We start from the raw sequence: 15,748 nt of genomic DNA on the forward strand, positions 1-15,748 counted from the left end.
TCACTGGAGCACAAAGAGATTAAATATCTAATTTCAAATCAGAGTAGTTCCTACAGACACATTGCTTTAAACAGAGTGAAAACTAAAGTCTTTTTGAAATATTTGCAGAATTTGATAACTAAAGGAATATTTTAGTGCTATTTACTTTTTGATTTTAAATCATGTTTCAAAGGAGAACAGGAAGATTTACTATGTTTAAGTGCTTTGACATCTTTCTAACATTCTTCCACCTCTTCATTTACATATTCTGATGTTTAAACTAAATTACATTTTACAAACTGTCGTATTTGATCACAATTTTTATCAAAAAATAACCCAGTTTTTCCCAACAAATGTATCAGCTTGTTCTTGTACAATGTAATTCTCAAGTAATGCTCTTCTGTTTCCATTTCCTTTCCTACAAAATGCTGTGACTATCCACACAATCTTTTACTGTTTTCTAAGGTCACTCTTGGTTTTACTGACCATTTTAATGTGGATTTTACCCTTCTTCACATCACTGACTTCAGTTTTGTCACTGACCATTGCTGATACTATTGTTAAGACCTGAGAATTCTAATAAACCACTGAAGTCTTACTACAGTAGATGATGTATGATGACAGGATTAAATAATGATACCTTACACCTATAATTTGCATTCAGAGTAGTAGGTAAGAATCACCAGTTGCTTAGCAAGGGCAGAGAGTGTAAGGACACAGTAAGACAGTAGAGGTCAATGCAATAAGCAGTTATTGGGGATCTCAAGAGATCTCAAGTATGAAGGACAGTATGTAAAAACATGCACAAATGCATGCTTGTTTCCTTCAAATGGTAGTGTTCTACAGGGTTCCCACAGAAGTGTTCTTTATTCAGGTCTTAAGAATCATGGAGCCCTTGCTTGTGTTTGGTTAAATTTAATTTCATGGAAGTATTTGGGCAATCCAGTATTTACAGCTCTAATACTGTTTCAAAACAGTTACATTCACGAAACACATCTTGGGATTCAGTTTTGGAAATCAGAAGATTTGGTAAGGTTTGAATGTTAAAAGAACACATTTTGCAGTTTTGAGAGCTGTCAAGTGCAATGACATTATGTTAGGACTTTGTTGTGAATTGTTAAGCTTTTTTCTTTGCTGCAGACATGGTGTGTCTTGTGACATGATTGCTTTGCACCAAATTACTGCTGCTTCTTATATGAAAACTGATTGGATGGATGGATGGATGTGAAAAAGAATCCATAGAATTACAAATGTCTGTAGGTTTTGCCTGCTGGACGTTCTCCCACCAGTTACTACATACGAATTACAGAGAATTGCTCTGCTGTTGAATTTGATTAACAGGCATATTCATGCCAAAAGGGTACTGGTCTCATTTGCAGACACCTGCAAGCTGGAGATAGAGCAGCTTGGGACCGTTTCCAGCTGCCGTCTGCCATTGGCATACAGTGCCTTTAGGTGAGGGGACAGAAAATGCTTTTCATTTCCAGCTTGTTTCACAGGGAATTTTCTGGTTTTGTTGTGACACAGAAATAAAATCAAAAGGTGACATGTCACTAACTACAGGAAGAATTTGTTTCCAGATCTCTATATGCTATGGTAGATCCAGTGTATAGGAGGATATGTCTATTCTTAGTGAAAATAACTTCTTAAAAACATTCACAGTTGATAACTGTTTGTCTGTCTTTGATCTTACTGTCTCCATTCTGAGTGAAATTGAGTTAATTATAAGGAAATTGTAGCTATCTTGTCAGATAAATTACCTTTTTTCCTCTTTGTTTTTGTCTTTAGTTTTCACAAAACAGATTTTTTTAGGGTAAATGAAAAAGTAGGAAAGCAATGAGTTTACTATAATGTACAGAATCCCATTCTTTGATCTCATTCATATACGTCATAGACTTTCTGGAAGAGGGCAGTGAAGAAGAAATATACTTTATCTGCACTGCTGGAGTAAAAACCTGAAATAATAAGAAAGACTTATTAAATTATTGGTGCCATTCGAGCTTTGCTGCAGTGGCAGGATTCAGTGCAAAAAGGAAAAGAAGAAGAAAGAATAAAAGGAAATAATGTATTTTGTCGATTGTTCTGCAGATACTGAAGTTGTTAGTTATTTACAGCTCTCTTTTTTTGTAAAGACTGGAGATTTCACATACAACTCAGTCATGCACACAATACAGTATACACATTAAAGTTTATTACAGTCATTATGACTAATATGTACTTTGAAGTTAGTAATTTCTGGAGAAATTATTCAGAAATACATTTTATTCCCAAGGAATAACAGGATGTTTACTACTGATGTTCCTGCTGCTTGACAGCAAGACATACGACCTTTGTGCACACCATTGTGTTTTGTCAGATCAGATCCTTCCACACAGGCATTTTCCATAACGATTAGTTGAAAGGTAATCTAACCAGTTGGTACATGCATGATCTTCAGCAGCATAAGGATCAGCCAGAGAAAGCTTAGAACATTTGCGTTTTCTCTGGAATTCATAAAAGCCATTTCACCTACAGTGATGTTAGAATTTTTTGTGAGGAAAATGTAATCACCCTAAATATTAGTTTATATCGCCTAATTCTAGGTAAACCATTAAAATCTCTAAGGACTCTAAGGACACAAGGAGACTACAGGGACATTCCATTTAAGAATTTATTTCACGGAACTTTTTTTTTTTTTTTACAGTAGTATTTATTAGTATTTAGAGGCGCATAAATATTTCAAGAGAATACACATTAGAAACAGTTTACTAATACCAAGGAACAATACAACTTACAGAGCGTTAGGCCAAAACCATTCCTTGAACTAGATTTTACAAACATTGTATTAAATTAACTTAGATCATCTAGAAATGCTCTCAAATTCGTGATCCTCCAACAAATCAGTCTTAGGTATTGGCCATCAGGTCGAATTGGCTTTTAGGAAGCTCTGATCTTTCAAGTTGTTCAGAGTGACAACAGAAAGCTTTTTAAAAAACAAACAAACAAACCCCCAAGAGAAATGTAGCTCTTCCTGCAGAGCAAGTGAATCTTTATAGAGCCTGATGAATTCAACTTGCAGTGTGAAGAGTCCATTAAATGCTGAGTGGCTATATTGATAAAGTGTAGCTATAAAATGTTGGTGTAAATCTAGAATTGTGAGATACATTAGCCATGTACTTATTAGAAGGGCATGAAGACAGAACCTGTTCCTCAAAACACATCTAATGAAGAAGCAGCAGCATTGATTATGCTATTTTTATCATTTATAATGGTGGCACTGGCCAGATCTGTGGTACCAACCTACCCCCAAACTGATACAAAAATATAGAAAAGAGAATGTATTGTTAGATTAGGAGATTTCACAATATTAAACGATGAAACATTTTTAAAACTTCTTTTAAAAAAATTCTTAGTTTCATAATAGATTTTTAAAATAATGTTTGTAACAATTAGAGACTTAAACCTGCCTTCTGATCTTGTACATCTCTGTAGCTTATAACATCAGTTGCTTTACTCATGCCTGCAAACCTGAAACATGTGCTTCTAATTTGGAGGCACATGATGGTCAAGTCACCTTGCTACTAGAGCACAGTATTTTAGCACGTTGTTAACTTGTTTTCAAAATACAAATTGGGCATTTGATTCTCAAATATTTATACAAAGCCTGGACACGATTTTCATGGAGATTTGTTTGCGGGCTTAGGGAGTATTCCTCCTTCCCTTACAAAGCAAACCAGTAAATTTACACATCTATCTGAGCATCATTCTTGGGTTTCTGACTGTAGCTTTTAGGCAGTACTTTTGCACACAACTTGTTCCTTCTTTCTCTTTATGTTTCATCTGAACTTTTGCAGATGTGCCTTAAGATGGATGCATCGTTGTTTTGCCCTTACCGAGGCAAATTGATAAACAAGAGAAAAGGTGATTGCCTTTGAAAAACTGAAGCCTACCCTTTAGCAGCTGTATGTAAGCTGCCTTTCCTACTGCTTTCTAGTGCACTTGATTCTCAGCAAATGAAATTGTGCTAACATATTTTGCCTTCTTTCTTCCTTTAACATGCATGCCCTATTGTGTATCAGCTCAAATAATCTTATGAGCATATGGTATCTATCTCCTTATAGCCTTCAGCATACTGCTCCATTCAGAGTAGTTCTGGGCCATTGGTTTCTGACATTGCCTTCAAGTGCTAGCTAAATACCAAATTTGTACAAGAGTTTTGCTCATTTAGAAGTGATAAATTGGGGGGAAAATAAAATAATAAAATATAATTATTATTATGAATATGTTTGTTAGGTAACTAACAAAGCAGATTGTTTCCTCTATAAAAATATTCAATATTTTAATTCTAAAAGATAATTGGTTCCAGAACTTAGAGGCCTGTACTGGTTCCAGTCTTTGCATCAGGTTTCTAGAATCAACTAGTTTATTTCAAAATTTTTTTGGAAGACCTTATTTCTAGGCAAGTAAGCAAGAAAAATTGTCCAGTTCATTACAACCTCCCCTCACCCAAACTCAGCTCAATTTTTGTTTGCTTTGACATTCCTAGAATCTTTTGCATCACAGATTCACGTTCTTACAAGATCAATTTAGTTCTCTGTTATCAAAAGCAGATAGATTACTTTTATTGTGTGTAGCAGTCTTACCAATGAGATTCTCAGTGCTGATTTTTTCTCTATGCCTGATTCTTCTGGTCTTGTTCTTGCATGCAGAACTTCAGTCATTTGAAGTCAATCCACACTTTCCCTATTTTTTGCCCTGTGTTGATGTGTTAAACATTCCACAGTAGTTTTGCAAGTACCTTGCTTTGTTTTAGTATTAGCCAAAGCTTTTGTTTTTCCATTAGAAGTTTGTCATTTTCATCATAAAGTAAAAAAAATTAACAACTGCAACAAAAAGAAGCTTAAATAAAGATAATGGAAAGCAAAATAATATTGAATTAAATATTTTAAATATGTTCTGTCATCCATTGATGTCATGGCAGGTTTTATACAGAATTAAAAATATTTTTATTATTAATCCTGTGTCCTTGACACAGAATGATGTAGAAACCTTTTAGTAGGTCAGTTTCACCTTCATACCTCTAAGTAGTGTCCCCTGCACATAAGAAAATGTTTACTTCTACAAGAAACTGCTAGACATTATGTAATTTGCAATAGTTTTCTCCATTGCATGTTTTGTGGTCAGAGTCCCAAGTGTACTACACTTGAAATTATGCTGTTTACATGTAACAGAGTAAATGTCAGCAAAAGATCCTTCTTCATTATTAAATGTACATTCCACAAGGTTAAACTGGATGTCTGGTACGAATTGTGCTTAATATAAATTTTGAAAGCTAGGTCCTAAAAACCTTTCAACATGGTGGATTCCTTCACTCCTGTTAGGTTGTGAATACTCACAGCAGCAAGGGAGAAAGGATTCTCATATTTTTAAGTTGTACCCCTAAAATTCTTGGTTTGATTGTGAGAGTAAAGGAGAGGGACAGAGAGTAAGGGAATGGAAGCAGAGTCTTGTGACACCCTTCACTTCTTCTGGCAAGGCAGCACTCTGGAAATGCAGAGGAAATGGTACCCTGTGAAAAAAGATGGAGAAAAGAGTGATTTGGGTAATCCAGATACACATGTTCTTAGAGCCATTCCCTTTTTAGACTGTGATGGATGATTACAAAATAGACTGTAGAAAAGTATGTCTGTTCTAGAAGTGTGATCCCATTTAATACAATCAGAGTAACATTCTAATAATCACAATTAATAAATCTAAGTTTTAGAAGAAATTCTAGATTGTTTTACATATTCATTAAGTCAAATACACTTCAACTCTTCCTCAGAAAGTGGTTATCTTTAAATGTTGGTCTTACATTGGTATGTAGAGCAAGATCAAAAACCCATTGAACTAATTGCAAGACTCTCATTGACTCTAATGGGTACTGGGTAAGGCTCTTGTTTGGTTTTCCTTTGAGGCCAGTGTGGTTTATGGTGGGAGAAAGAGGATGTGTGTCCAGCTCCTACAAGGATTTATGATTCAATAAATGTTTTTTCATTTCTAGGACTGTCAAAGAATTTACCCTTTTTCCAAATGTGAAAGGGAGTTTATGTGAGAATAGATGAATAAATGAATTAGTATGTATATATGCACCTAATCTTCTGAGGTTGATTCTTTTTTCTCTTTCTCCTTTCCTTCTCCCTGTTGATTCAGAACAAGTCTTTACAGTACAAAGACCCTGCTTTCTGTTGTTTGGGGTTTTTTTGGTTGGTTTGGTTTGTTGTCGTGTTTGGTCTTTGTTTTTTGTTTTTTCTTTTCTTTGAAATACAAGTTTGTTTGTTTGTTTGTTTTTTCTTGTTTTATCATAGTTTTTTTCTCTTACTGGAGCTATTTCTCTGAGAAGGGTTCTAATGCCATTATGAATCACCTTCTTAACAATCTTTCTAAATGTCTCATTTAGAAATAATTAGCATCAGTAATAATTAAAATGATACTGCCTGTTCTTCTAGAGGTGGTATAAAGGCTAATAAATACTAAAGAGTATGAAGGGTATATAAGGAGAAAGAGCATAACCATATATTTTGATGCTGTTTTAAATGGATGAGAACCAGAATCTTGTCATATTATGTGCAATGATGTCAGTTTTAGAAATTTCTTTTCCTTTAGATATTGTAAGAGCGTAAGGCTGAAAAGAATGCTTGTTGTCTAGAATATAGGTGTAACGTTTCAAATTACCTTGTGTGTGTAGACAAAATGGACATTGTATGATTACTTTTACAATGTGAAACCTCTTCAGTGCTCTTAAGGTTGAATAGTACACGATTAGCTGGAGGGTGGTGTGAGGGTTTATTTTTACCAAACTTTATGGGCATGATCAGAAGCTTATTCTCAGTTTCTGCCTTCGTTCATTTCTGCACCTTCTTCTGGCTTCTCTGGTTATTTTCTTTGTATGTCTAAAAGCTTTTGGAAGGGCTATTATTTAAACATTCAAGATATATTTGCTTATAAATTGGAGTTTAAAAACTCTGATCTTACAAAAGTTGTAAAGAACTGTTATCATTTGAGAATCCCTACTCAGTTCTTAACCCACTTATCTACACCTTTTTGGTATCCAGAGATTCTGATAATTTTTGATCTTTTGAATAAAACTGTATGCAATTTAAATTGTGAGCTTTCTGAACTGTTAGTGGTGCTTTAGCAAATCAACTAATGCTAAAAGCAAGCAGAGTAAAAGGAGCTTCACAGTAAATACATTAAAATAAATGAACAAAATTAAGAGAAAAATATTAAAATACTATTTTTTCTGTATATTCCAAATTTTACTTAAATTAGATACTTTATTGTAGATCAGATCATGTTCTCACCTTTGTACTAAACTGTGATCTGGTGGTATAATGTAAGTTTAAATTCATCTTGATCTTCGACTGGCAAAAGAAAAGGGGACACTGTCAAGACACAGATAATTCTTATACTTTGTTAAAGTCATATCATGACCCTATTACTTATATAAAAGCAAAACCAAAGAGTAGTGCAAAACAAACAACCAAGAAAACCCCATATGCAAAGTAAATGAACCACTTTTACAGTGAAAATGGAAGAATATTCCTATGAGTATGGGTTTATTTTCCAGTAACTTCAACACAAACTTTGTAGAGCAGATGCAGACTGATATGACTTAATTAACCATTTAAAAAGTTGATCATATTTAGATTTTGTTGTTGTTGTTGATTCTCATTTTAAAACCAAGATTACTAGACAGTACGTTAGAAATTATTCAGTCATTTACATAAATAAACAGTTATGTATTTTAGAAAACATGTAAAATCTTCAAAGGGTGAAGCCATTTTGTCACAAAGACATTTGTAATGTTTATGTAATTTTTTTAGTGTGCTTTTCTAGTTCTTAATTCCAATCTGATACCTTTGCAGCTCCTGTCTTTTCTCTTTTGCATATTTCACAAGAGCTAACTTCTTTCCCTCCTGCTATCTTTATAAAATTATTTTTAAAGTGAGATCTAGACTTGTAGTTTTCATCTGCATTTCATAACTCTCTTCTCCATAGCAACGTTTACATTTCCTCTGACTGGTGTACTTTGTGTGCTGTAGATACTGCAAAATATGTGGTAGCACAGTAGAACAATTAGATGAACAAAGAAGGATTTGATGTTGAATCCCTTGAAAAATCAAGTGCAACAGCTGTTGGCTCAGTACGATACAGGTTAATGTCACTCTTTTAATATTTATGTCGAAAGCTTAACATCAGGAACAACCCAGTAGGAGGCTACATTTTATTTCTTCCTCCATGCGTGCGTATAATTATCTACAATGTTTTTAGTACTTACATGATTCTAGGAAGTGGAGAATAAGTGCACAGATTATGAAAGAAAAATTGCCAAATGGTAATATTTAAATGCTGTATCTTACAGCACCTGAGTAAGTAGATTTTAAATAAGAAAGTTTACATTTTCTGCTACAAAATGAGAGTTTGAATGTTCTCTCTATTCTCTCCCAAGTTTTTGTCATTTTTGGGAAGAGCTGTGGAAACCTGCCTAGCAATGTATGAAATGCTTTGCATTTCTTTATATACCTAAATAAACCATTACCTACCTCTACATTTAATTATATTATATGATGCCATAACCAACCAACCTATATTATAGCATAACTGGCACATGTGGGTGCTAAGTGTTCTATTATTTTTGTTTCACTCTTTTCTAAGGAGCTTCGCTGACAGGTGTGACACCTTCTTCCTTGCTGTGAAGTACAGGACCTGCATGCTTGGCACAGTATTTCATATTTTTCCTGAAAGATTATTTCCAAAAAGTAGAAGTTCTAATACATTCAATACCAAATTTGGAGTCAGTGTGTAACATGTACAGGATGAGTCTGAACATTTCAAACCACCACAAACTTTGCTATGCAGAGCTGTTAAATTTGGTGCAGTCCAGAAACTAAAGAAAGGGCTGTACTATCAAAACTGAATTCCTACTCATTGATTATTTACTGGCATGTTTGTACTTAATTTCTATTGATTTGTGTTGTATCTGATTATGGAACAATCAAGTCAATAGGGCTGATAGCCTTTTTCTGAGACTGGTGACATTGAAATGGTTGGGAGGAGAATGAGACTGTAGAAATGAGGTCAATTAATGTAAAAGAAGAGACATTTATTTTCTAATTCTTTAACAGAAATACATTGCAATAGTATAACTTTTTGACAAAGATAATTTCATGCAATCATAATTAGAAAAATGTAAAATTAATTTCATAGTAATTTCTGTTTCTCTAATAATAGAACTCATAGTTTTCTGGTATAACAAGAAACTGTGAGTCAATGAGTCTTGCAGGAGAAGTTTGCTTGGGTTTTTTTTCTATTCTTCAAAGAAACATAAGGTTGAATTCTGATCCAACAGAACAATAACTTTATAATTGTAATGTGTTTTCCTTCAAGACTTCTGTACATGGTTCCTTGGAAATCTAGGACATACAGCTACATAATATTTTGAATAAATTGTTCAAAAGGCTATAAAATATTTTAGAAGTGCATGGCCTTTTTGTTTTGACATTGTCATGAAGTCATTTACAAAATCAGTCTTTATGAACTTCTTTTGTTAAGCATGAAAGGAGACTTTTATGAGATTTGGCATGGAGTACTTAGCAGAACTACTGGTCCTGTAACGTGTGCCTCCTGCCTCTAAAGACAGTATTTCACATCTATCTATGGTTTTGTTTCTTTTGCTCATGTTGGCATTGCAGTTTTCTGATCCAAGAAATGCTGCAACGTCCTTGACATTAGGCTCCTTTGCCTATCTTGGTTTGCCTTACCATGTTAGTGGTGTCTATGAGTTTTCTTTTTCTGATAATACCAAACACATTTCCATAAAGGGCTCAAAACAACACTAGATTATTTGCAAATGTGGAAAGCAAAACCCTGTGTGCAACAACAGTGCTGAAAAACCTCCTACAGTTATTTATTTTGTGTTACACTGTGTGACAAGACCCCAGGTTGACCTGAATTTATAGGTGGGAATCTCAACATGCCTTACTGGAATCAAGCGCACTGTGAACCTCAGAGGACTTTAGGGCATTTTTTTTACAATAAAAATTAAATAGGAAAATTTGTTTGGTAAAGAAAATTTGGGTTTTCTGAGATAGATTAAAATGAAAGAGTTGGAACACAAATTCCCCTCCCTTGTCTTTACTGTGTCCTTGCAGTGCACTATGATGTATCTTCTTTAAAGACAGTCACCAGAGGGAGAAACACTGAGGGAAACAGGTAGGAATAGGAGGTACCTTGGAATGGTTGGAGCTGAATAAAGACACCAATGTAGCATAGTTTCCCATAGATGCAAGTAGAATAGAAAGATCTGCAGTGCTTTTTGAGGGTCAGGGAAAGATCACATAGTTTACTGCAGAGCTGCCTCTTGGCAGTGTATAAAGCAAACCACAGGAATCAGAGGTACCCGCTGGGTTTTACACAGAGACAGGCAGTTCTTAGACTGTGTAATAAAGGGTCAGACCTGAGGACTATTACTGTTATTGTCAGGAAAATTGTTTGTTTCCTATGGCCTCCCAGAAGGTGTAATGTCAGACAAATCTCCATGGTTTATTTCAAATGAAATCGAGGCAATTATTAAACGGAATCACTGACATATAGGATCTTGTAATAGCCAAGTTTCAAGTCAGCAACAACATAAAGGTTTGTCTGGCTGTAACAAAGGCAGGGTGTGGGGTTTTTTTTTGTTTGTTTGTTGTTGGATTTTTGATTTGTTTTTGTTTTGTTTTGTGTTTGTGTTGGTTTGGTTTTTTTTTTTAATGGAAAAGGCTGTGAACCTGCATTATGAAGTGCAGAAGAAAATTGACAAGAATGCCAGCCCAGGAAAAAGCATAATGGAATGTAAATCTCATCTGCTGACACTATTATTCCTTATCAAGGCTTTCACTGTGAATATTTCAGAGCAAGGAAATATTCTTGATTTTATAAAAGGCTATAAATGGGATTGACAAACCAAACTGAGCAACAGATAATATGGAAATCTGATTTGTAAACTCAAAACTAAACTAAATGTGCTCTTAAAAATAAGGTCAGTAAAAGCAATAGGTCTAGTTTCTTATATGAAAGTGTGTAGCATCTCATTTGTGTGGTAATTATTACTAGGAAATCCCCTCCCGCATTCTATCTGACTTTAATTTCTCACATGGTAAAGCTTGACCAAACCATATTTATCTGAAAGGATGTGCTTAAATACGAGGCAACTCAGGATCTGAAAACAAATAATAAAAATTACATCAATGAGTACTAATATTTGTATAAGGATTCAACTTAAACTGAATTCTCAATAGAACATTGTGTGTGAACATGCAATTGTGGTTTCAGTTTTTGTGTTTGTTCTGGTTTTCAGTGTTCTTTCCTACCTCCCACCACCCATTCCATGAACCTGTCTCTGTGTGGACTATAAGCTTTCTGGTTTAGTTTGAATGTTGTCTGGAAGGAAGTATTTCTCCAATAATACTTCTGTACCTAATACTTAGTATGTTGCCTTGGATGCCTTGACTGTACTTAAAAGTACTGTTTTGTAGAATATGGCATACCAATTAGATCATTATGAAAACATATGAGTTTCCTGTGTGTAGTGGTCTTGGGTACACTGTAGAGTTATTTAGTATATATTTAAAAGGTGGAAATTTGGACATCATTCTTTCCTGCATCTGTCTTTATTGGAGATACCAATGAAAGGATGCTTGTAATTTTTACAGGAGTTTAACAAGAAGCTGGCATTATAAACAACTAAAAAAAACCCCAACAATAATTGAGTGTTACAGAGAAAACCAGTTTCAGTGCTACAATAGGAAATTAGAAAACTCAGATTGAAAGTTTCTCCTTTTGTTTGAATGAAAAGAAGAAAAAGCTTCCAGTTATTAGAATCAAAGTAGTTAACCAAGTCCAAGACTAAGTAGATTAACATTTAGAAAAGCTTTAAACTGCTCTTAGTAGTGCTCTAGCCTGTTATACAGGATTTAGCTTGTGTATTTACACTTCATCAAGCATCTACAATTTCTACAGCAACTCTTGTATGTGGTTCTGTATAATCAATTATTTAAACAGGCTTCTGAAGAATCATAGAATGTACTGAGTTGAAAGTGACTCACAAGGATCATCGAGTTCAACTCGATGCATATGACAACCCCACAGTTCACACCATGTGTCTGAGGACGTTGTCCAGTCTCTTCTTGAACACTGTCAGGCTTGGGGCTGTGACACCTCCCTGGGGAGCCTGTTCCAGTGCTCCAGCACCCTCTGGGGGAAGAACCTTTTCCTAATGTCCAACCTAAACCTCCCCTGGCACATCTTCCTGCCATTCCCTCGAGTTCTGTCATTGATGACCAAAGAGAAGAGTTCGGCACCTACCCTTTCTCCTCCTCCCCTTGTGAGGAAGCTGCCGTGAGGTCTCCCCTTAGTCTCCTCCAGGATGAACAAACCAAGTGACTTTAGCTGCTCCTCATATGGCTTCCTCTCCAAATCCCTCACCAGCTTCGTAGCCTCTTCTGGACACTCTTCAGTAGCTTAATATATTTTTTTATCCTGTGGTGCCCAGACCTGCACACAGTGCTCCAGGTGAGGCCGCACCAGTGCAGAGCAGAGCGAGACAATCACCTCCCTCCCCCGGCTGGCAATTCTGTGCTTGATGCACCCAGGGCACGGTTGGACTGTTAGCTCATGTTCAACTTGCCATCGACCAGAATCCCCAGATCCCTCTCTGCAGAGCTGATTCCAGCTTCTCATCCCCCAGTCTGTGTGTACAGCCATGGCTGCCATGTCCCAGGTGCAAAATCTGGCAGTTTCCTGTTGTTGAACTTCATGCGGTTGGTCCCTCAGTTCTCCAATTTGTCCAGATCCCTCTGCAGGGCCTCTCTGTCCTTGAGAGTGTTGACAACTCCTCCCAATTTTGTGTCATCAGCAAACTTACTAAGTAATCCTTCAAGTCCAGAATCTAAGTCATTTATAAAGATATTGAAGAACCCTGCAGAACCCACTAGTGACTGGTTGCCAGCCTGACATAACCCCATTTACTAGAACCCTTTGAGCCTGGCCCATCAGCCAATTGCTCACCCACTGCAGTGTGTGTTTATCCAGCTGTATGCTGGACATCTTGTCCAGGAGACACATGTATGTCATACTTTAATTCATCGTGGCTCGTCTGTTGCTATTGGATTATTCAGGTTTTAGGATGAAAGTATTTTACTTGCAGCAGTTCTTCCTGTCCTGGATTTTGTTACGTTTTGTATTGTGAAAATAGAGAAATTGTGGCTTATTGCTTTCAGTACTTGTGAATTAGAGATAATGTGAGAATTCTCTCTTATGACAGATTCTAATGTGGACATTAACTTCTAGCAGTGTACTCTATGGGAGTTGCTTTTTCTGTCTACTTTAATTCAGAGCAATGACAAAAGGTCAGTCAGAAGCTCACTGGAAATGTTGAAGGTCTTTTTGCATTTGGTATTGATTCACCTGCCTGTTTCCCTGTTCACCTGATGACTAAAGAAGCAATTTGTGTTGGAAAAAGAAATTTTCTGAGAAGGTAGATGTAGCACAAGGCTAAATAGCTGTGTATGGTGAATTTCTCTACAGGTATGAAAGTAGGAGGAGAAGAAATCAGAAAAAAAGGAAAACTGTACTGTGGCTATAATAGGTTATTTTTCTGAGTTCCGCTCCGTTACCTACAATGGGTTTTCTTTTTCCTAAAGTGAAAGCAGAACCCATTTTTCAACTCTTGATAAATAAGGTATTTTATATGTAATGGAGCATACTGCCTGCTCTTCATGCCTTTTTATGTGAGTTGTTACTTACAGTAAATACCGTGCATGCAACCAGGTATGGCTAATCTTGTCTGAGAACATCTGTGTGATATAAATATGCATATATGCATAAAAAGTTACTTTCACTTGCATATATGTACATGTAATCATACTTGTGTTCGCAGTGTGGAAATCTATTGTTCTATGCATACATTATTGTATATTATGTATATATGATAATATGTTTGCATAAGCAGTCAGTAACTTTCTATTATCATTTTGGTATTCTTTCCTGTGCCACAGAGAATAAAACCTTCTATTTAATATGCTAAAGCTCTCTTAATGTCAATTTCATTCATAATAAGTGTAGGTTTAGATGTTTACAAATCAAGAATGCCTGGTTTTAGAACTAAAACTATATTTATGTTGAATTATATTTGTGTTGTACAGGAAGATAGAGCTATTATACTTCACAGTTCAAGTGTGATACTATATCTGATGAAAAAATAGTCCCTTTCTGAGTATCTCAGTAAAAAATTGCATGGTGCTTTTGTAATATCTAGTAGAGAAGCTTGCAAATAATAAACTAAGATAATAAGCCCTCAATAAGTTGAATCAATTGGCAATGTAAACCTAGTTTCTCTAGTTTCTTTCCTTTATACTTTGTTTTATATTATGTTTGTGATTTTACGAATACAACAGCTGAAGTAGCTGTTCAAATTAATTTAATGTATAATGATTGCTTGTTCTGTTTTGTTGTTTTCCAGCTCCCTCAGGCTCAAAAGGTAAAATATTTTAATAAAATCTTAGTCATTCAAAGTAATCGCCAGTCCTCCATATTTCCATGGTGTTGTGAGTGCGGTACAATTGTGATCAGTGAAACAGTTCACTGTAATGGGGGCTCTGGAGTTGTGCAGCAAGAAGGGTTGCTGACATCAAAGCCAGCTAAGGTACTTGCTGAGAGCAGCTCTTCAAACATATGAGCTATTTTAACATGATAGACATATAGTAGCCTTCAACTTTAAAACAACAGGGAGGCTATTTTATCAACAATTTGAAATAATAGGAACAGTAAAAAAAATCACCCCATTACTCCATATGGAACATCTCTGGATTATTTTGTCTTTATTGCAGAGACTGCAGACCCTATGGTATGGCTGGTAGCCTTTCACTGCTCCCCACTGTCTCTGTCAACACACCTTTGAATATGTCCAATGTTTGACTTCTCTAATAGGTTGCATACAGTTTTTGTATTATATGCTCTTATCTTTGAACTTCTGCATCACTATGATATGCTATCGGTCACCACTGCACATCATAGTAGCACAGTGATTGTGGCAAACTCAAAGAATTGCTCGATGCCTGTTGCATCCTCCTTGTATAATTCACAAATATAATTAAAGCTTCCAGAAAACAGAAAATCTAGCTGCTATATTTTGTGGTTTACAATGAAAAATATTAAAATTAAAAAATGAATGGAATATAATGGGAAATAGCAATACTCATCCAAGTCATGCTGATTGACCTAGGTAAAGGACATTTCGTAAGAAATGTCATACCAATTAATCAGTTAAATGTCACTGTTGTTAACAGTCTTGGATGATGATAGTAGTTCAGTTTTTAATGAAAGCTGTAGGTTAAGTGATCTTCAATTAATATCTGTTGCAGAATGGTCAGGGCATCCACAGAACTCAAAACTTTAAAATGGTTAATCAATGTAGCTCATCAACTTTTAAATTTAAAAAGCAAGAAATATGAGCATGGGAACTTTTAGCTTTATGATGTTATGTATATTTGAAATGTCCTTGCTTGTGCAGCTCAGAAAATTTCTCTTTCAAATCCACAGGTAATATGCTGTTTGTTTGTATGTCCATAGGTTGCCCTTGTGTTTTAATAGTTGCAGAGCCTACCAAATCAAATGTGACGTGGTAAAAAAAACTAGTGGTGTGTTTTTATGTGCTGTTGTTGTTGTTTTTTCTTCTGGAAATAGAAGGTTTAAAGAAATCTTTCATTTA

The 15,748-nt window shown here is 35.4% G+C and overlaps 1 protein-coding gene across 1 annotated transcript in view; it reads left to right on the forward strand.

Moving 5' to 3' along the window:
• The window catches only part of CACNA2D3 (calcium voltage-gated channel auxiliary subunit alpha2delta 3), a gene marked incomplete at its 5' end in the record, with an annotated part of 422,930 nt that overhangs the window by 288,574 nt on the left and 118,608 nt on the right, over nt 1-15,748 (forward strand). The window contains one exon of the mRNA XM_080350552.1: nt 14,501-14,518. Coding sequence (XP_080206678.1) covers nt 14,501-14,518 — 18 coding nt within the window. The remainder of the gene's footprint in view (nt 1-14,500; nt 14,519-15,748) is intronic.

Source organism: Nesoenas mayeri (genome assembly GCF_963082525.1).
Source record: "Nesoenas mayeri genome assembly, chromosome: 10".
Taxonomy (NCBI): Eukaryota; Metazoa; Chordata; class Aves; order Columbiformes; family Columbidae; genus Nesoenas; species Nesoenas mayeri.